Here is a 20,636-nt window from a genome sequence, read left to right as displayed (position 1 = left end):
AAGCTGCCCAGGACAGCAGGATTGGGCTGTGCCACGGACAGGCCTCTGTGCAGTGCTGGGGGGAGGCTCTGCAGCCTCCTTGGGGTGTTCTGGGGGCAGCTTTTGCAACGGCACCCTGGCAGCAGGGAGCACCTAGGGTAGCCCCAGCAAACACATTCAGTAAATATGGCTTTTTAATTCATGGAGGGGGGGCAGGGGGAACAATCCCCTGACTGCTCTGCCCGGGGTCAGCACGGGCACAGCACAGGGTGGGCAGTGGGCACATCCCCTCCCCACCTGCCCCTCGGCCTGTGCCTGCTGTGAGGTTGCACAACGTGAGAGGTTGCTTTCTCAGGCAGCATTAGGAACAAAACCAAACCAAACCAAACCCAAACATCATCATCATAATCATAACAAGAAGAAGAAGAGAGTTAGCAAACCAAAGCCCTCAAATCCTGAGCCCCCTGCAGAGCTGCAGCAGGAAGGGGGTGCAGGGGAGCGGTGCCCGGCTGCTGCTCTGTAGGCAGCAAGCTCCCAGCAGCTCGTGGCTCACAGAAGGGGTGGCACAGCCGAGCATTTATTGCATTGCACCCACTGCAGGCTCCCAGCTCCACCAGCCCAGCTGCCACCTTGCTTGCTCCGCAGGAGGCTCGGAGGTGTTGGCAGGTACCCACCTCGCTCTCTGCCTCTCGGGCACCCAGCACAGCTTGAGGCCCTGTGTGCCCTTTGGACTCTGGTGGCACCGCCAGCTCCCTGCTGCACCTCACAGGCCAAGGGCTGAGCCCAGGGAGGGCTGTGAGAGCCCCCTCCCAGCCCAGGGAGAGGTGGGCAACCGCTGCCCAGGCTCCCACTGGGGCTCCCTGGGGCCAGCAGCAGCAGCAGGAATGCTGTCATCTTATTCATGGGTTTCTTCCCTTTCCCCTCCCCCCTTTTTGGATCATTTTGATCCCTTTGATCATTTTATATAAATACAAGGATTAAAATAATTTATCTCAACATCATTTCTATTACAATCATACAGTGGTTTCCCTTCAAAACAAGTGCATGTGTGTATATATATATATATATAAGTGTATATATAGTATCTCTAGAGCTTCCCCCCCCTCCCCCTCCAAAAAGCAGCAGTGACTGAAGCAGGTACAGCATGGGGGGGCCTGATCCTTCCCACTCTGAGGCCCAGGGAAAGGGCAGGGCTCAGCCCCACAACTCATTTCCAAGCACAGGACATTGGTGAGAAGAGGGATGTAGGGATGCTCCCCCTCCACCCTGCTAGGAACCAAGCCCCTCGCTGCAGGCAGCTCTGCCAGGGGGGCTCAGGGCCTGCCCAGCTGGCTGCCAGCCCTGCAGAGCGCTGGGAGAAGCCATGGGGGCACTGGAAATGAGATCAGCTCCTTGAGCAAGCTGCTAATTAGTGGTGGAGAGGGAAGGATCCTGCAGATCAACAGGGTTGCTTCATTTACGTACTAGGCACTAAAAATGATGATTGCTAGGCAGGTATTTACACAGAAGGAGGCTCATCCCTCTCCCTCCCCTTCCCAGTGCTCAGGTCAGCGTGAACACCAGGATCCTACCCAGGATTTGATCATAAAAATGCCACAGACTCATCTCTTGGGATTGTCTAGGAAGGAGAGGGGAAGGCAGCTGTGCACACCACAGCTCAAGGGACAGCCAGACATTGCCCTCTTCCACGTCAAGAGAGCAGAGACAAATCCTCAGCAGCCCCTCTCTGAACCTGAGAGAAAAGCCACTTCCAGAGGCGAAGTGTCACCTGGCTTGTGCGACACCCCCGGGAAGCAGGAGGCCAAGGAGCTGCACCCCCAGGTGCTGCTTGTGCCAGGCAGAACCGAGAGGAGGGAAGGATCCCACAGCCTTGCCCTGATCCAGGCTTGGGGCTTTTCTCCTTGTGCCCCCGTACCCAGGTGCTCATGCCCCAGCTGGGGGTTGCAAGTGCCCTCTGTGCTGCCCCTGCACCCCACCTGCCAGGGCATGTGAAAGCCCTGCCTGGGCTCTGCAGCTTCCACAGAGGGTGACAGCTGGGGAGGGCTGGTGGGGTCTCTGCTGGGTTCTATGCTCCTGAGGCAGTGGCCTGAGGAGGGGGGCTGCAAAAGTGTCCTGCTGGAGCTTTGCCTTTGCCCCCAGGAGCTGCCCACTTCTGCTGGGCTCCAGGCAGGGAGACCACTCCCTGGGCAGGCAGGACCCAGGCACAGCTTTGCTGGGTTCCTTCCCAGGTGTGCTTCAGAGACCATGGCAGCAGCAGGGGAGTGAGAGGGTGGGGGTGGTGGTCCCAAACCTCCCTGGGGGGAGCAGCAGGGGTCTTGCCTGCTGAAGCATCACAGCCAAAGGAAAGGGACAAAAGCTGCTAATTTGCTGCCCTGCTAGTGCAAGTGCTACGCATAGGGGGTTGGGTTGCCCCCAGAGCTGGCCTGGGGACTGCTGCTGAGAATCTCATCAAAGCAGTTGAATGGAGGCTATAAATACTGAGCTACAAAAATAGACACCTCTGCCTGCACGGGCACGCAGCGGGGGCTCAGGCAGCCCCTGCCCGGCCAGCCTGCCAGCAAGGAGGCTTTGGAGGGGCTGCAAACTGAGAGGGAATGAAACAGGGCTTGATGCTGGCCCCTGGCATCCTCCCACCTGTGCCAGCTGCAGTGGCACAGCACTGGAGGCTGCCACCCACCCCAGCTGGGCATTGCCATCCCATCCTGCCAGGCCAGCCAGGGCTGGCAGCCAAACTGCCAGGGTGAGACCTGCCCCTCGGTGCCATTCAGAGTCACACAGGTCCCACCTGTACCTGAGCAGCAAGGCCTTTGCCCTGCCCAGCCACCAGAACCCTCCTCTGCCCCTTTCTGCTGTCTCACAACACCCAGGGCATGGATGTCTGGAGCTGGTGGCTGGGTCTGGGCATCAGGCAAGGCTGCCCCGGGGGGGCGAAGGCTGCGAGCTGTGTGGCTGTGGTGCCAGGATGCAGCAGGGGAGGACTGGAGGTCCGGTCAGGCCCTGGCTGTGGACATGACCCAGAACCAAGATGCTGGTGCCAGACAAGGCCTGGGCATGAGTCCAGCAGCACAGGAAGGCAGGCTGCAGCAGGCGAGGAGCCACAGGGGGTGCCCAGCGTGGCTGGCATTCATGGTTCATGTCCATCCACCTTGTCCAAGTGCTGGGTGTAAATGTAACACAGGAAGAACCCGTGCTGGAAACAGCAGGGGAGCAAGAGCCTGAGACCTGGCTGGCATGGCTGCAGCATCCCCATGCAGTGGCAATCCCTCCTGCATCCACAGCACCAGCTGCCGTTCAGCTGCCTGCATCCCAGAGGATCTTCCTGCTGATGTCTGGGGTCCTTTCCAGCCCAGCTCCTGTTTGGGTGATGCCCAGGGCTGCAGGCCCAGCTGAGCTCACCTTGCTGTGCCAAGCCATGTGCCACACAGCCTGCTGCTTGCTGCTGCACACCCACCTCCTGGCATCCCTGGCCAGGGCAAAGACACCCAGCATCCACCCTGAGGAGCAGGAGCAGCAGCAGCAGCAGATCTTCTCATCCCAGAAATGCCATCTTCCTTTCTTTCTCTTTCTTTCCTTCTTTCTTCCCCTGGAAGCTCTGGACAGGTGCCTGGATGTTTACCCTCCACAGCCCCTGTGCTGGGTTGCCTGTCTGCCCCATGGCACCCCTGGCTCAGCCCCTCGGGCAGGGAGGATCCTCCCCAGGTCAGGAGGTTTGAGCAGAACATCCTCCTTCCCCTGCCCCTTCCCCTCCGAGAGGGCAAAGCAGCCTTGGCCAGCGCTCACTCCAGTGCTGCTGGGCTCAGGCCATCCCAGCCAGTCAGGCCATGCCAGCCACCTACTCCCGGGCCCGGGGGGCACCGTGGGCACCAGACCCCTGCCTTTTGCCAGGCTCGCCCTTGGCCGACCTGGCCCTGGCCACCGGCTCCTGCGTGGGCTGCCGTGGGGCCCTCTGCACTCGGGGGGCTGCGCTGGCACCGGCGGTGCCACGGGCCTGGGCAGGGGGCTCCGGCGGGGGACGCTGCGGGGCATGCGGCCGCGCCGTGTAGAGGAAGAGAGCCGGGTCGGGCATGGCGTCGTGCTCCTCCTGCACGGGGTCCCTGGGCCGGGCACCAACGTCCCCGGGCGGGCGCCGGGGGTGCGCCCGGTGGCCGCGGCGCCGGGGTCTGCCCTCGGCTGGGGGTCCTGGGGGAGGCTGCTCGGGGGGCGGCCGCCCGGCCGGCCGGGGGCCCGGGAGCCGCTGGGCCGTGGCGTGCAGCTGCAGGGAGAGGTAAGCGGCAGCCTCCGTCTGCTTCTGCAGCTCGGTGTCGAGGATGGTGACGCGGTGGCTCCGCCGCTTCAGCTCCTCCAGGAACCGGCGCTCCTTGCTGCGCAGGCTGGAGCGCAGCGCGGCCACCAGCGTCTCCTTGTGCTGCAGCTCCTTGCGCAGCTCCAGGTTGTCCTTCTCCTTCTCCTGCAGCTGCGCCTCCATCGCCCGGCACTTCTCCTCCAGCTCCCTGTCCAGGACATCTGCAAGGACGAGGCACAGAGAGGGCTCAGAGGAAGCAGTGGCGGTGGGTTCAGCCCAGCGCCACGGCCTCAGCTCCCAGCGGGTACCTGCGTGCTCCCAGCAGGGCTGTCGGGGCACATGGACATAGCTGCTGGCCATTCCCTGGTGCCAGCATGTCCCAGCTGTGCCACTGAGGCTGCTCGAGTGCTTTTTGGGAGCTGAGGCAGGGACAGGGTGCCTCGGCAGCCCTGAGCTGTGGCGCCGTGGCAGGGTGTGATGTGTAACACCCCGGCGCAGGGGCTGGAGGCAGAGGCAGCGCTGGTGCAGGACGCCGTTGCCGTGGAAGCTGCCGCCTCTGCCTCGCTGCAGCCTCCCGCTGCAGCTTTAGCACTTCCCAGCTAACTCGGGTTTCACCCTGAAAGTGACTTGGAGTCTGTGCAGAGAGCACAGGGGAGCACACGGGCTGGAGAGAGAAGGAAGCAGCAGTGAAATCATCAGCCCAGGAGGGGGTTGTTGACCCCCAGCCCTGAGACCCCACGGCTTGATTGGAGACGATGGAGATGCTAATCCAGGCTTATGGAGGAGCCGGAGCCAGGCTGTGCTGGGCAGGGAGGGAGGAGTGGGCTCGGGGGAGCAGGCTGGGCAGGCCCCAGCCCTCCCTGGCTGCTGTGTGCTCACACCCAGGACCTCTGCCTTCTGACCTGTTCAGCGCTCTGCTCCTGCCAGCGCCGGGGTGCGGACTGGACTTGTTAAAACAGAGGTGCTGCATCAGGGCTCCTCACGGCTCACACCACCTTCCCTTCCCACACCTCGACAGCTGATGGATGCCCTCCCTGCCCTTCCCACACCTCAGCAGCTGATGGATGCCCTCCCTGCCCCTGCCCTTCTGAGTCACAACACAGGCACCCAAAAGAGGGTGGCATGGGCCCTGTGCACTGCTCCTGCACACCCTGTGGCCAGCCTGTGTGGGCTCCTTCAGCCTGCAGGAGGATAACACCTGCCTGACATCTTTCCTTCCTTCCTTCCTTCCTTCCTTCCTTCCTTCCTTCCTTCCTTCCTTCCTTCCTTCCTTCCTTCCTTCCTTCCTTCGTTCCTTCCTTCCTTCCTTCCTTCCGTCCTTCCTTCCTTCCTTCCTTCCTTCCTTCCTTTCCTTCCTTCCTTCCTCCCTTCCTCCCTTCCTCCCTTCCTCCCTTCCTCCCTTCCCTCCTCCCTTCCCTCCTCCATCCCCACCTGCCATGGTGGCACCGAGAGCCAGCACTGAGCACACAGCTGTAGAGCAGTTCAGATGACAAAATTGGGCATTCCCAATCCCTTCTGCTAAAGATCCTGGCAGGCAGGAGGAGGTGAGGGATGGAGGGGGAGCACTGCAGCCACACTGATTCATTTCATGGTGCCAGGGGGATGGGGCTGCTTGGGGAGGGGACACATCCCACCCGTGGGTGCGAGGCGGCAGCTGGAGCTGCTGGCACGGGGGATTGGCACCGCTGCAGCAAAGGGGCCGAGCTGTGCAGCTGTGCCTGGCATGGGCACACAGGGGGGCAGACTGCCCTGGTGCATTCCCCGCTGCCTGCAGCCAGAATGCTGCCCCTGGCAGCGAGCTCCTGCGGCCAGCCCCTGGTGGGGCACAGGGAGGGGAGCAGACGCTCCCTGCCAAGGCTGGCAGCCACAGGCTCCCCCAGCCTGCCCAGGCCTGCTCCCATTGTCTGCACTAATCCTGCTTTTTATGATGAGATTTGCAACTGCCCGAGCCCCAGCTCCTCCTGCTGAGGAAAATGCTTAGGAGGAGACCTCGGGGAGGCAGCTGCCAGCTGCAATTATTCCCTGAGTGGCATTTGCAGAGCAATCATTTGGTGGCAGCTCCAATGAGGTGGTTGCCCCATAAGCGTGGCCCCAGTGGTGCTGCTCTGTGCAAGCTGTGCAGGGGCAGAGCCCTGTGGGTGGGACTGGCTGCACAGGATGCTCTGTGCCACGCTGCTGGCACCCACGGGCTGGGTGCCAGGCGCTCCCAAAAGCAGCAAGGCACCAGCCTCAAGCTCAGCAGCAGGAGGGAGGTGAGGTGGGAGCAGGGGGTGGGCTGAGAGGGGCTGGGTCCCTCCTAGGGTCAGCCCTGGGGCTGAGAGTGCCGAATCCCTCTGAAGCTTGCCGTGGCACTGAGCAAGGGTGCTGCCAAGGGAGGAGAATGCTAATGTCCCTGGTGAGGGCAGCCCCATGCCCACCAGGCACTGCTCCCATGGCACTGCCAGCCCCTGCTCCAAGGATGAAGAGCAGGCTCAGTGCCAGGGACTGTGCCTAGGCAGCACCAGGGATGAGTTTCAGCTTCGTCTCTGGGACAGAGGACAAAGAAGAGCTGGGCTGCTCACAGAGCATCCTCTGGCAGGCACCACTGCCTGCTTATGCCTCCCCTGAGTGCTGTTTGGGACAGGGGTGAATCACCTGGAGCTGTGTGGTGGCATCATGGCAAGGGTGGTCTCAGTGTGTGGCACCCAGGGATGGAGGCAAGGAGGGAGGCCCTGGGGACACCAGCATGCACTCATTCCCCACCAGGCTGTGGACAGAGTGAGGCCATGGCTGGCTGTGGGATCCAGGAAAGGCAACAGGAAGGGTGGATGAGCCAGGGAAATCCTCGAGGGAGAGCCCAGATCCTACCTGTGGGCCCCACTGGCCAGAGTCCACCTCTCAGAGGGTTGCCCAACACAGCCAGAGCCTGCTGCAGGGGTCAGGGGTGCAGGTGGGAGTGAGAGGTGCTGGGATCTGCCCTCAGACAAGGGGCTGAGGCACAGGGATGCTCAGGAGGGAGGGGGGCAGCAGGACGTGGTGGCTGAGGTGTCCCTGCTCCGCTGGTGTGCCCATGTGCAGGAGGGCACAGCTCAGCACACTGCCAGGCACACTCCTGCCTGGCTGGGCACTCCTTGCTGGAGGAGAGACTGAAATCAGGGTCCTGTGTCCCCTGGCTTTCAGCTGAAACCCTGCCCTTGGCCATCAGGCTGCAGGGTCCAGCCCTGAGAGGTGCCAGAGCCCTGTGCCATGCTGGTCGGGCAGGAGGTGTCCTGCCTGTGGCAGCCTCGGGGCGGTGGGGAATTCCAGTTCCCCCCAGTCCTACCTGCCTGTGCTGGGCTCTCCAGCTGGGCAGGGCTGTCTGTCCCAGCCCCGGGGCTGCAGGACACAGGGACAGGTGGCCCATGGGGGCGGTGCACTGTGAATGCCTTTTGGGCAGCTCTCTGCTGCCGGTCGCAGGCCGGCGGCGGTGCCTGGACCTCGCAGATACCTTCCGTGCCCCAGGACATTTCTGGCCCTTGTTTTGGAACGTGAAGGATGAGCCTGTGGGCAATGCTGCCTGCTCAGTGACCCAGGAGTGCTGGCAGGCTTCTGAACGGTGTCTGGATGGCAGGGAGCTGGGGGCAGGGCAGGGCAGGTCGTGTCCTTGCCGGCTTTGCCCTGGGGATGAAGGGTTTGCAGGCTCTGAGTCTCGACCTGGGGGTCTGTGAGCTGACCCCCCCGGTGGGTATCGGTGGGGCTGTGTAGGACCAGGAGCAAAGCCGACCCAGAGGTGTTGGCTTTCATGTGCAAAACCCTCCAGGGTGGCTGCCCAGGCATTTGAGAGGCTGCCAACGGGCTGTGAATGTGCTCACTGGCTTCCCAGCCCGGCCCTGCCCTGCAGACAAGGTCCACGTCCCCTCCTTGGGTGTCTTGATAGGGCCCCCTCCAGCTCCAGGCTCTTTGGGTGCCCCCTGCACCCAAACACACTCCCCTCTTATCTTATCTCTGCACAAACCTGTGCTCTTACCTTGCTGGCGGGCTTCCAGCTCCTTCATTTCCAGGTCATGGGTGAGCTCTGGAAGAGAAATGGCAGAGGACTGAGAAGGAGCAGCCCCCCATCCATCCTGCGTGCCCCCCGACCCTCCCGGTGCCAGGGCAGCGACCATCACCGCGGCTGTGGCGTGGTCCCTGCCCAGCCCAGCTGGGAGCAGCGGCCCCAGGCTGAGCCCAAACCAGACGATTCCAGCACTTTAGACGTTATCGAGCAGCCCTGGGACCTGGCATCTGCCGTGGCACTTGCCCCCCGTGGCGTGGCCACGGTGGCGCCCGCGGGTCCTGCCCCGCGGGGCAGTTTCTCCAGCGGTGCCTTTGCGCTCCCTAGGAGCCCTGCTGAACCGCTTCGGGGGCTTTAAATCAGGAGAAGGAGCAGCGCGAGGGGCTGAAAATAGACCAAAGTGTGAGCTGCCACCCGACCTGTTTCATCATTTGCTGCTCCCAGGCTGCTCCCAGGCTGCTCCCGTCTCTGTCTGGCATGAGCAGAGCAGCCTCGGCACCCTGTGCCCGTGGGAGGGTACTGCCCTGCTCCGGGGGCACCCTGTGCCTTCAGAATCCACCCTCGGCCTGGCACCGAGCCCCTGCCTGCCCGCTCGGCTCCAACACGCTGCCTGCTGCTGCCTGCTGTTCCCTGCGCCCTGCCGAGCCCCTGGCTACGAAACCAGCTCGCCGAGGGCAGCCAGGGAGGGAGCTCAGGGACTTTCCAGAGTTCCCTTCTGCGGGCAGCCTCTCCTGAACTCATCATCACAGCCCACCAAACCTCAGAGCAGGACGAGAGGGCTGGGAGAACCGTTTAGTTGTTCTGGAGCTTCCCCCCCCGCCCCGAAAATGAGTTCAAATGGTTAATCTTTGCCCTACATTTTTCTTTTAAGCTGCTTTCCTGTTGACTCTAATCCTCGCCACCCCATCCTCCTGAAACGGAGTGCTTGGCTCGGGCTGCTCTGCCCCGGCTGCCTTGGGAAACAGACCTGCAGCGAGAGGCAGAAGTTACCAGGGAGGTAATGCAGCTTCTGGAAGGCTTTCAGCACCCCGGCTGCCCCCCTGGCGATCGATGGCTGCTGTGTTATGTTGCTCAAGCCAGGAGAATAGGTTTGGAGCCTCAGATGTGTCTCAAACGAACGGTGGAGCAGCTTGCCCGTTTCCAGAGCTGATTCTGCCCTGCTGAGCGGGGATGGTGCACAGCCTGGGCTCCCAGCACCTCTGCTGGAGCCACGGGGGCTGGGGGGGGACCTGCCCCACTTCCAACCCCAGGAATCCTGAGGGGTGAATCCAGGGCAGAGCACCCACAGGGCTCTCAGGTAGTCCCAGCTCTGTGGGATGGATCCAGTCATGGACTGAGACAGAGTGGTCTGTGTCCCCTGTCATGGGCTGTGCCAGGCTGGTCTGTGTCCCCTGCCAGGGGCTGTGCCAGGCTGGTCTGTGTCCCCTGCCAGGGGCTGTGCCAGGCTGGTCTGTGTCCCCTGCCAGGGGCTCTGCCGGGCTGGTCTGTATCCCCTGCCAGGGGCTGTGCCAGGCTGGCCTGTATCCCCTGCCAGGGGCTGTGCCTGGCTGGCCTGTATCCCCTGCCAGGGGCTGTGCCAGGCTGGTCTGTATCCCCTGCCCAGGGGCTGTGCCTGGCTGGCCTGTATCCCCTGCCAGGGGCTCTGCCAGGCTGGTCTGTGTCCCCTGCCAGGGGCTGTGCCTGGCTGGCCTGTATCCCCTGCCAGGGGCTGTGCCAGGCTGGTCTGTATCTCCTGCCAGGGGCTGGGGCACACGTGTCAGCCCTGCAGCAGCCCCCCAGCTGTGTGACCCTCCTGGTGGTGGCTGTGTGCCCCTTGGAGGGGCCAGGTGCCTGTGGACAAACTAGAACTGGGTTTGTCGAAGGCACAGCTTCTCTCCAGGCTGCATTTCCCCCTTAGCTGCCTGGGAGGAGCCTCCTGGGGCCCCGAGGTCGCAGGGTGCAGAGGGGGCCATTGGCACAGCCCACCTGCCGGCTCCGTGACCCCCTGCCCCACCGCAGGGATCCCCCAGCCCGGCTCTGCTCCCCCCCCAGCCCTCCCTGCACCGCCCTGCTGGCAGAGCTGAGCAGGCTGAGCATGGCCACAGGGCCTGAGCTCATCTTCCAGGAAAAGGAGAAGGAGAGGAGTCAGGAACCCATGGCTATTTCTGCCGTGCTTGTACCTTGCAGATGAAACAGGAGTGGGAGGGAAGCCAACTCTGCTCTGTAACGCCAGGCTGCTTCCAAGAAATGAATCACAGCACGGGGCTCTGGGCTGTGCCACCTTCCTGGGAAGCCTCCAGCTCGGGACACTGGGCTCTGGGCTGTGCTGGGGCCAGCTCTGCCCTGCCCTGCAGTCAGGGCTGTGGCACAGGCCCACAGCAGCTGCTTACTTTCCCTGCCAGGCTGTGGCAAGGGGCACAAGGCTGCCAGGGGTCAGGGGCTCGCAGGAGCTGAGCGCATGGAGGCTCCATCCTGATTTCAGCTCTTGAAACCTTCCTGATTCCTTGCTCCTTGGTGTTGGAGTCTCCCAGAGCACTGGGAATTGCCCTGTGTCCAGGGGCAGCACATCTGGGGATCTACTTACTTGAATAAGGTCCTATCTGAACCCAACCTCTCTGCTGCTGGATCCAGGCTGGATCCAAAGCCTCAGGCCTGCTGTGTGCCACCCCTGGGGTTCCATGGCACGTGGCCAGCTCAGCTGCCCCTCTCTCAGCAAGAGCCTGGGACCAGGATGGAGCCTCTCAGGGTGTCAGCTGAGAAACAGAACTGCAGGAGGGTGACACCTCAGGGGACTGAGGGGCTGGGGCAGAAGTCTAAGGCCAGCCAGCACAGCTCTGTGGGGCTGCAGCAGGGCATGTGCTGGGTCACCAACTCCTCCTGCCCCGACCGCATCCAAACCACCAGCAAAGCCACCCTGAAACCAACCAGGGCTTGGTCCCCACCACTCCTAGCAGGAGGCACTGCAGGACCCCACAGCTCCCAGAAGAGGATGTGACTTGTCCAGGCAGACAGTGCTGGGAAGGAGGTCAGTGATAACCAACCGGGCAGCAGGCTCCCTTCCGCCCCTGGGGCCCCCAACCCCCCCAGTCTGACTCGGGCACCAGGACTCCGCTGTCCCAGCTACCTGCAGAGGCCAGGGGTGAAGCCACAGGAACAATGAAACAGAGCAGCAAAAGCTGGGAAAGGCTGGGGGAAAGCAACCGATGTTCCTGATGCAGCCCTGCCTTTGTTTCCCGGGAATCAGGGAGGCTGCAGACAAGGAGCAATTAGCTGTGCCTGAATTATTGATGAGAGCAGCGGCACAACTTGGAAAGAGCTTCGGCGGCAGGCAGGAGCCTGGGGAGCTGTGGCTCTTGTGAGGCTGGCTGGAGGGCAGGGTGACACTGCTGTGTGGTGGGGGCTGGCTCTGTGCACCCCACGGGCAGGTCCCCAGGCCCCATGCCAGGCGTGTGTCTGTGCTTCCCGGGGGCTGGAAACGGGCAGACTCCCACCGGGGGCTGCAGGGGCTGCTGCGGCCCCGGGCAGCATTTGCCCTCTTCTTGAGGCTCCTGCTGACAGCCTCTCATCTTGGGCAAGGTTGGGAGGCTGCAGCCTCTGCAAGGGGCTGCTGGGGATGCCTGGCAGGGTCCCTCCCTCCAGAGCAGGGAGCAGCCTGGGACAGGGGAACAGATGTGCTGATGCTGCTGGCATTAGTGCTCGTTCAGCACAGCTGCGGTGAGGAACAGATTTCACCTCTCTGCGTGCAAGAGAATGAAGAGCAACAAAACCTAAGCAAGAAAATCACATCTCCTCCTCTTCTGAACGTGGCCTTGGCACGGTCTGCTACATCCCCACTGCCAATGGTGTTCAGCCCTCCTCCTTCCCCGAGCCTGCTGGCACCTGGCAGCAATGATGAACGACCTTTCCATTTTCATAACCAACCCCCCTTTGTGGGCACAGACCCCTGGAGGAAAAGGCAGGAGCACCTTGCTGGCTGAGGCTGGGCTTTTCCCTTCCCCCACACCAGTGAATCCCTTGGGGCAGTGACTGCTGCAGCCAAGCCACTGCCAGGGGCAGGAACAGGCAGCCAGGCAGAGCACTGAGCTGCTGCGGTGATCCTTGTGCCCCGGGCATGGTGTGAGCTCAAGGCCTGAGCTGAGGAGCTGCCAACAGCCTCCTGTCCTATCACCCCCGTGGAGAGTCCAGAGTCAACCCCCCCTGGTTCTTTGGTGTTGCAGCTGCAGGAAGCTGCTGGCACACACTCACAGAGCAGCAATTCCAGGGTGCTGCATCCACACCGAATCTGGTCCAGGGAGGTGCTGGTGGTAGCTGGGGCAGGGGTGCTGAAGGAGCTGGGGATCCCCTGGTCCCACACCAAGCAGGATCCCCTCTGTCTCACCGCTCACCATCTCCACATCCTGCCAACTGCTCCCCCAGGGGGCCCTCCCTTGGGTGCCAGCAGCAGTTCTGCCCACCGTGCTCCGTGGGCACGCAGCTGCCCCCCGCCATGACCACCCCAGGGCTCACCTGAGCAGTGCTTCTGCAAGCGGAGGATCTCCAGGTGCAGGTCATGGAGCAGCTCCATCTGCTCCTTCTTCAGGAAGGCAATGTGGCGCTGCACGCTCTGGATCTGGTGCTCCAGGGACACGGTCTCCATCGCAACCAGATTCACAGTCCAGGCCTGTGGGGAGCAGAGAAGGCAGCGATCAGCCACACAGCAGCACCCCGGGCTCGGGTGCCCCATCCCTGGAGCCCTGGCTAGGGGCAGAGCTGCTCCCATCCACCCTCCCCGCAGGGAGGTGGCTGGGGGGGAGGCAGCTCCGTGCAGAAGACCCCCGAGGAATGGCCCCCAGGCCCTGCGACGCTTGGCAGGGCCAGCTCCCATCCTGCCTGCACGGGGGCTGGCAGGCTCAGGAGCTTTCTGAACAGAAGCTGCTGCTGCTGCACGGACCCCAGCCTCGGTTCTGGTTTGAATTTGGCCCTGGGAAGCGTTTTGTCACCGAGCAGGATGGCATCTGAGACAGGACTGCTCCCCGCGGGCCCTGGCTGGGAGCTGCACCGGAGGGGAGCTTGGCTCCGGCTCGGCAATCCCAGCACGGCGAAGCAGCGACTGCAGTGAGAGATCTGACACATGGAGAATGCAATATGCTCTGTCCGACCTGATCAGCATTACGTGCCCAGGACAGCCGTGCTGCCCTCCAGAAGCAGGAACGCTGTCCCTGGCACCCTCCTGGCGGAGCAGAGCTGCCGGCAGCGCCGCGCCGTCACCACGCCTTCATTAACGGCTCCAGCGAGCTGCCTACCTGTGCTGCTGCACCAGGCAGACCAGAATAAACCTCTGAAGGAGCCCCTAGTCCCGGGAAACACCATCTTGGGTGGGAGTGGAATGTGTCCTTCCTCCCCACGCCCAGCCCAGGAGCACAGGAAGCTGCGGCAAACCCAGGCGGTGCCAGAGGCACAGCCGGCACCGTCCTGGCCCTGGGAAGCTGCTCCTGACCCCTCCTCCATCACCCCCTGAGTCCAGGTTTCTGCCTGCAGAAGTTCAGGGGCAGTGAGTGCCTGGCTGCAGCGCTGGCACACCCCGCTGGCCGTGCAGGCATCCCGAGAGGAGTCCTGCAACCAAAATCCAATCACAGCCCAGTTAAGCTCCGCTCCACAGCAAGAGCTTGGCAGCGCCCCGAGCCCAGAGCCTGGGGCTTGCCAAGGCCTCTCCAGATCCGTGAAGTCCTCAAAGCAGCTCTGCCTGCTCCTGCTCTTTAATGGAGCGGGGCAGTAAGGTGAGCCTCCAGAACTGATGGGTCAGGGTGAGGGCACTGCTGGCACTGCCAGGACCCCAGGGACCCTCAGTGCTGTGCATTTTAAAATGGAACCAAGGGGGTGAAAGAAAAGAAGTCTAGCTCCAGACTTAAGTTCCTCATCATTCCTCTTCCTCTGAGTGGAGAGCTGATGGCTTTCAAGTCCTGTAAGTCCCCCAACACCTGCTGATGGCATCCTATTTCATAGACTCATAGAATTGTCAGGGTTGGAAGGGACCTCAAGGCTCAGCCAGCCCCAACCCCCCTGCCATGGCCAGGGACACCTCACACCACAGCAGGTTGCTCACAGCCACCTCCAGCCTGGCTGCAAACACCTCCAGGGATGAGGCTTCCACCACCTCCCTGGGCAACCTGTGCCAGGCTCTCACCACCCTCATGGGGAAGAACTTCTTCCTCACATCCAATCTGAATCTCCCCATTTCTAGTTCTGCTCCATCCCCCCCAGTCCTATCCCTCCCTGACACCCTCAAAAGTCCCTCCCCAGCTTTCCTGTAGCCTCCTTCAGATCCTGGAAGGCCATAATGAGGTCTCCTCAGAGCCATCTCTTCTCCAGACTGAACAACCCCAACTTCCTCAGTCTGTCCTCACAGCAGAGGTGCTCCAGCCCTCCGCTCATCCTGGTGGCCCTGACAGACACAGACCTGGCACTCATCCTGTGCACCACCAGAGCTGGCAGCGATGGGCATCGGTTACGGGCGCGACAGCATCGACCGACTTGTGCCAGCACAACAGCCATGGAGGTACCTGGCACCTGCCAGCGGGCTGGGGGCATCAATCACGGCATGGCACAGACCCTCTGCCAGCCCCAGCTGCGGTGTGCCGGGTGCTTGGTGGGAGCTGATCTCAGGAACCATCAGAAAGTAGGTTGGACGGAGCCCGGGGGACATGTGGAGCTATTTTCAAGCACTTTGTTCTGCCTAGTTGAAATGTCTCTAGAAGGAATGGCTGCAAATTTTCCACTCAACTTTCCCTCCTCCCTGGAAGGAGGAGATTCCCTCCCCCCCCTTCCTTATTTCTTTTTTTTTTTACCAGTGGAAAGGTTTTTCCTTCAGAAACAAATGGTTGATAAATATCAAGCTGTAAAGGAAAGCCAAAGGAGAATCCTGGCACCGAGGTCTGTTTGTTGGCTCTGATGTGGGTGATAAAAACCCTGCCTAATGTACCTGTGCACGGTTCCAAGCTCACTGGGGGAAATCCTTGGTGGGTCTGGGCCAGCTTTGCCTGGCCAATGTGACTCCCACCCTGCCCCTTGAGAAACAGCTCTCAGCTGGGGGCAGGAGTGCCAGAGGTGAGGTGGCTGGGGGAGAGCAGGCAGAGCAGCTCACTTTAGCCACACATGAAGCTCCTGTCAGCACTGAGCATGATGAGGCAGGCAGGGGCAGGAGCTGCCTTCACAGAGGTGACAACAGGGATGTTGCTGGTGACAGTCACGCTGCTGCCTGAGAGCACTGATGGGGAGATGGCTCCTGGGGCTCCTGTGCCTCTTGCAGGAGCCAGGGGAACACAGGCTGTGACCTGAGCCTGATGCTGCTTCACCACCCCAGGGGTGAAGGAGGAAGGTGCTTGGTGTCCCAGGCAATGATGCAAGAGCCAGGAGCTGTTACCAAAGCTGCAGGTTGGTGCTGAGGCTTCAGCAGCAGCTGCAAGAAGCTCTTGGAGCATCTCTAGCATCACCAAGGCAGGGGTTGCACTCTTGCCTCACCAAGGTTGTGTTCACCCATTATCCCAAGGCTCTCAACTGCTGGAATCTTCCCCCCTTTGCTTCTGGAGGCAGGTAGGGCTCACAGCAGCATTCTGAGCCCTCAGCCTGGGGTGTGCCTCTGGTCCTCTCACGCAGCACAATCGCCTGGGAGCAGCTGGGAGCTGATAGGGATTAGCTGCTGCTGCTGGCTGACTTAATGATGCTTTACAGGGCTACCACATCACCCAGCTAGTAATGCCAAAGCTCCCCATGCTGAGGGCTTCAAGGCACCCAGCAGGTGCTGATGGCCACATCTCTACGTGGTGAAGCAAGGTGGGGGCCCTCAGCCTGGGCCAAAGACACAACAGCCAAAGCACAGCGGCGAGGGATGCCTCTCAGGGATGCTGAGGAGCAGCAGCTCCCCTCACCCTGGCCTCATGAGCACAGCTCCCAAAAGGATGGCTGTGAGCAGGGAGGAGGCTGGAAGTGACCCTGCTCTGATCCCTGCCTTGTGGCTGCAGCTGTTGCTTTTCTTTTCCAGCCTAGTTCCACCCTGCCAAAGCAACCAGTGGTGGCAGCCTTCGCAGTGACCTGTCCTCTGAGGAGTTCTGTGTGAGGCCACAACTCCAGAAAGCATAATGAAAGCCAAGGGCAAGTGACAGTCCTCTTGAGCTGGAAGGATGCTCTGTGCCCTTGTGCTCCTGACAGCTCCAGGTACAGAGACACAGAGCCAGGGAGGAGGCAGTGGTCAGCTGAACAGTTGGTCCTGCCCCTGTTCAAAGGTGACCTCTTCGTCCTAAGCTGATCCTTTCTCCCAGCAGAGCTGTGTCTGAATGCTGCCTCAGGTTCTGGAGGGGACATCAAAAGGACTTTGCTCCAGCACTGAGAGCTTTCCAGGTACAGGCTTCCCTTGCTGGCAAAGCAGGATCTTGAGCACAGGACTCCCAGGCCCCTCTCTGGAGCGGTGGGCCCCTCAGCAGGGCCCGTGGGAGCAGATCTTTGCATCTTAAAATGCACTTTAAATACTGAATTCCCAAATTTCCTCAGAGGAACTGTGACAGCTCAGCTCCAGAATGGGCCACAGAGTGCTGCTCCCTGCAGGGAAAGCTTCCCTGCTGTGCTGGGACCTCCCAGGCCCTTGGCAGAGGCTCTCCAAGCCCTCAGTAAGAGTCACAGTCTCATCTTAATTGATCAGAATTCTTATTCCACAAAGCAGAAGGACTGGAGCAGCCTCCTGAAATAGCTACAAGGAGTGACTTAGCCCCAAGCCCACGAAGAGTTGGATGTCCTTTGCACAGGCTGTTTGAGAATCAGCTTCCAGACCTCTGCTGGAGTCTGTCACTGAATGCCAAGCAGCATCCCAGAGCTCTGCCCCCAGGAAAGCCCTCATCTCCCAGTGATGCCCTGGGAAGGCAGTGCAGGCACACACAGCCCAGCACAAACCCTGGCACGCCAACAGAATCATTTTTCCCCCCATAGATGGCAAACTGTCTGGGAGTCAGAGGGCCCAGAGGAGGTTTGCAGGAGCAGGTCGATACTTCATCCTGCTGTGGGTGCCAGCAACGCCCTCCCCATCAGCCTGGGATGCACGCAGGGACGAGCACTGACACACCAGAAATCCATACTGCTCCCTGGCCATGAGCTCAGGCATCAACACAAACTTTGCAGCCACGCCAGGCAGCAGCTCTGCCTTTCAGCAGGAGGGGGAAAAGAAGGCAGCAGGAAGCTGAGAAACTTGCAGAAGGTCACAGAGGTAGCGGCGATGCCAGGAATAGAAACCAGAGGTGAAATCCCAGCCTGGGGAAAGTCACTGGGAAATGTCCTCTGATCCCAGCAGAGGCAGAATGACACCTGGAGCCCTATCTGTGCTCACCATCCACCAGCGTCTATTTAAAGGCAAATCGATGCAGACCTGATCATAAATGATTGAGTTTTGCCACAATTCCCTGCAGGCAGCTGGCTGCCGAGCAGCCAGAGCCCATCGTGTGGCTGCAGATGCTGGAAGCAAGGCCATGCTCTCCCCTGCTGGCTCCAGGGGAATTAACTACGGATCCAGCTCTCCGTCGGGAGCAGCATTTGGCCCACCACCAGCACTCTGAATCAACCCTTCTCCTAAGTGGGTGATCCTCGTGGTGCCACCCGGCACTTTGGGCATTTTGCAGCAACGTTGTCTGGTCCCCAGCTGGGTCCTTGCTCTGGCGCTGAACTCTGCAGCTGCCAGTGCACACCGGCAGAGCCTTGCCGGACCTGGAGCTGCTCCCTGCAGCAGGAGGTGAACCAAGCCACGGAAGGAGAACCGAGCCAGGAGAGGGGAACTGAGCCATGATGGAAGAACCAAGCCAGGAGAGGAGAACCGAGATATGGGAGGAGAAATGGGCCAGGAGAGAAGAACCGAGCCAGGAGAGAAGCACCGAGCCGTACGCGGAATGAAGCAACTTCCAAACAGCACGAGTGGGCAGCGCCCGGAGGACCGGTTCCCCCCGAGCCGCAGCCCCTTCCCCGGGCCGGTCCCCGCTGGCTGCGTAGCCCGGCCCCGCGCCCCGCTCCAGCTCCCGCATCTCCGCTGCTAGCTCCGCCGCCGCCCCGGGGCCGCGCTCCGCGCCCGCCGCCGCCATCCCCCCGCGCCCGGCCCCGCCGAGCCCCGGTCCCTTACCTGCGGGGAGCGGCGGAGCCCCGCGGGGCGCCCGCTGGGCGTCATGGAGGGGACGGCGGGGCCGGGGCCGGGGCCGCGCCGGGCTCCCGCGCTGCCCGCGCTGCCTGCGGCGGCCCCGCCTCGCCCGGCCCGGCCCCGCCACCCGCCGCCCGCCGCGCCGTAAACAGGCGGCAACGTGACCGGAACTGGGGAGCTCCGCCGGGGCGGGAGCGGGCGGCGGGCGGGGAGCGGGGCACGGACCCCCGCGCTGGGAACACCTCCCCCGCAGCCGGGCTGGGGCTCCGCGGCCCCTGGCGGGAGCTGCCTTGAGGATGCGGCTCCGCTCCCTGGGGACTCCTTACCGAGGACGGGGCTCTGCGGCCAGGATTCGGCTCCCAGGGACCCTCGGTGGGACCGGAACTCCTCACCCCGGGGACCCCCACAGCCATGTCGGATCACCGGTCCCCAGGTCCCCGGTGCGGCCTGCTCTCGGCTCCCCGGGCCCCCTGTGCCCGGGCTCCGTTTCCCGGCCCCGGTGCCCCCGACCTCGGCCGCCGCCCCGCCGCTGTCCGCGGTGCTGAAGCCGCCCTGGCGGAGCAGCCGTAGCCCAGACCCTGGACCTGGGGTCCCCGAGCAGCGGGCCCGGGGAGCTCGGGACTTGCTGGGCAATCAGCCGCGCTCAGTCCCGGTGGGGGTATCAGTGCTGGGGGGATGCGAGTGAAAGGGGGGCGGGGGCGATGCCTGCTCCGGGGAGGAAAGAGTCAAAAAAGAGACACCACCCCCCTACACCCCGTCCTTGGTGAGCAGAGGGGTGGCAGGGAAAGGCCGGGGGTCGGAGCTGCGGTGGGGTTTGCCAGGCTGGGCACCGACTACTCCGTGCCCTTTTGCTTTGTCTGTAGCGGCTGGGCCGGCTCCCCGGGCTGGCTGACCTCGCTGCGCCTCCTTCCCCGCGGGAACCTGGGGTTCACGGCTTGTTCCATGGCGCAGGGAAGTGGTAGCGTCCTCGCCGTCAGCTGACAGTCTGCTGATTGCCTTCCCTCAACCCAAACCTGCTGCAGGCAGCGCAGCCTTCCTGTGCTGGTGCTCAGAGCACCGAGCTGCCAGTGGTGCTGCTGCTGCTGCTCTGCCTGGCTTTAAGCTGGAAGAGGGAGGATTTAGACTGGAGATTAGGAAGAAATTATTTACAGTGAGGGTGGTGAGGCACTGAAACAGGTTGCCCAGGGAAGGCTGTGAATGCCTCATCTCTGGAGGTGTTCAGGACCAGGATGGAGCAACCTGGGCTAGTGGAAGCTGTCCCTGCCCTGGGCAGGGGGGTTGGAACTGTTGTAACTTGCAGAGCAATGCTCCCCAATGTGTCATTTGTCCCTTTATTGTGCAGTGTACTAAGTTTGGGGTGTAGGGGGGGCTGGTTTAGTGTCTCTCTGGGCCTCCCCCAGCCCCTAAACTAACTTAGGTGGCGGTGAATTGCAGAGGGAGGGAGGGGAGGGGGGAAGGGAGGCTGCTGGGTGCATCATGTTTCACCAGGTTTGTACAACTGGCATTGATTTCCCACTGAATAAAAGGGAGGCCTGCAAACGACCAAGGTCAGGCACTCAGGGCCAGAGCTGCTGCTGCAAATGAGGTCATGGCTGCAGGACCCAGTGTGTGGGCAAAGCAGCAGAGCACAGCACATCCCCTGCACCCAGCATGGCGCTGGGTGAAGCCTCTGCAACCGCTGCCTGGCGCCTGGGGTTCAGACACCACACGCACGGAGCACTGCCCATCGCCTGGCTTGCTGGTGCTCAGCCTTCCACGGGGGACTGGTTTCACTGGCAGCTTTTTGCTGGGAGAGCTCCTCTCAGCCTTTCTGGCTGGGACATGAACCCATGGCCCCTTCGGTGATGCCTCCAGCAACCACCACGTCCTGGCGCTGCAGCTGTTCCTCCCTGCTGCCCCCTTGCACTGAGAGCCAGGAGCCACTTCGAGGGCTCTGAGGTGGGTCCTTGATCAACATAAGCAGCCAAAACCGGCAAAAATGCCACTGCAGCCTCGGGAGGAGCTGAGGGGTTCCTGCTGCCAGCCCGGGTGGTGACCCAGCTCTGCAGGCTGCCAGGCAGAGTTGTGCACCAGTTGGGAGACGTCCAACCACAGCGACCTCTGAAAGAGGTCACCGACAGCACCCGTGGGTGCAGGCAGGAGATGAAGTGACAGGACAGCAATGGGGCTCGGGGGCTGGCAGCTGTAGGGGCGACTCTCCTGGAAGCCCCGGGCCCCGACTTTGCTGCAGACACCCTGCT

The 20,636-nt window shown here is 62.2% G+C and overlaps 1 protein-coding gene across 2 annotated transcripts; it reads right to left on the bottom strand.

Moving 5' to 3' along the window:
• Positions 1-2,313: 2,313 nt before the first annotated feature.
• Positions 2,314-19,685, bottom strand: CCDC92B (coiled-coil domain containing 92B). Of its 2 annotated transcripts, none has more exons than XM_054166828.1 (4): positions 19,290-19,685; positions 12,759-12,912; positions 8,247-8,294; positions 2,314-4,482 (listed from the first exon to the last, which is right to left on the bottom strand). In XM_054166828.1, exons 1-4 carry the CDS (start codon positions 19,338-19,340, stop codon positions 3,812-3,814), a joined length of 924 nt encoding a protein of 307 aa, XP_054022803.1. In that variant the 5' UTR covers positions 19,341-19,685; the 3' UTR covers positions 2,314-3,811. The 2 variants fall into 2 exon arrangements, with proteins under 2 accessions (XP_054022803.1, XP_054022804.1); XM_054166829.1 differs by lacking the exon at positions 19,290-19,685 and adding an exon at positions 18,382-19,035.
• Between the last annotated feature and the right edge of the window lie 951 nt (positions 19,686-20,636).

This window comes from Dryobates pubescens, chromosome 13 (assembly GCF_014839835.1).
Source record: "Dryobates pubescens isolate bDryPub1 chromosome 13, bDryPub1.pri, whole genome shotgun sequence".
In the NCBI taxonomy this organism is placed as follows: Eukaryota; Metazoa; Chordata; class Aves; order Piciformes; family Picidae; genus Dryobates; species Dryobates pubescens.
Note: the sequence above shows the minus strand (reverse complement) of the source record. Positions and strands in the feature narration are given on the sequence as shown.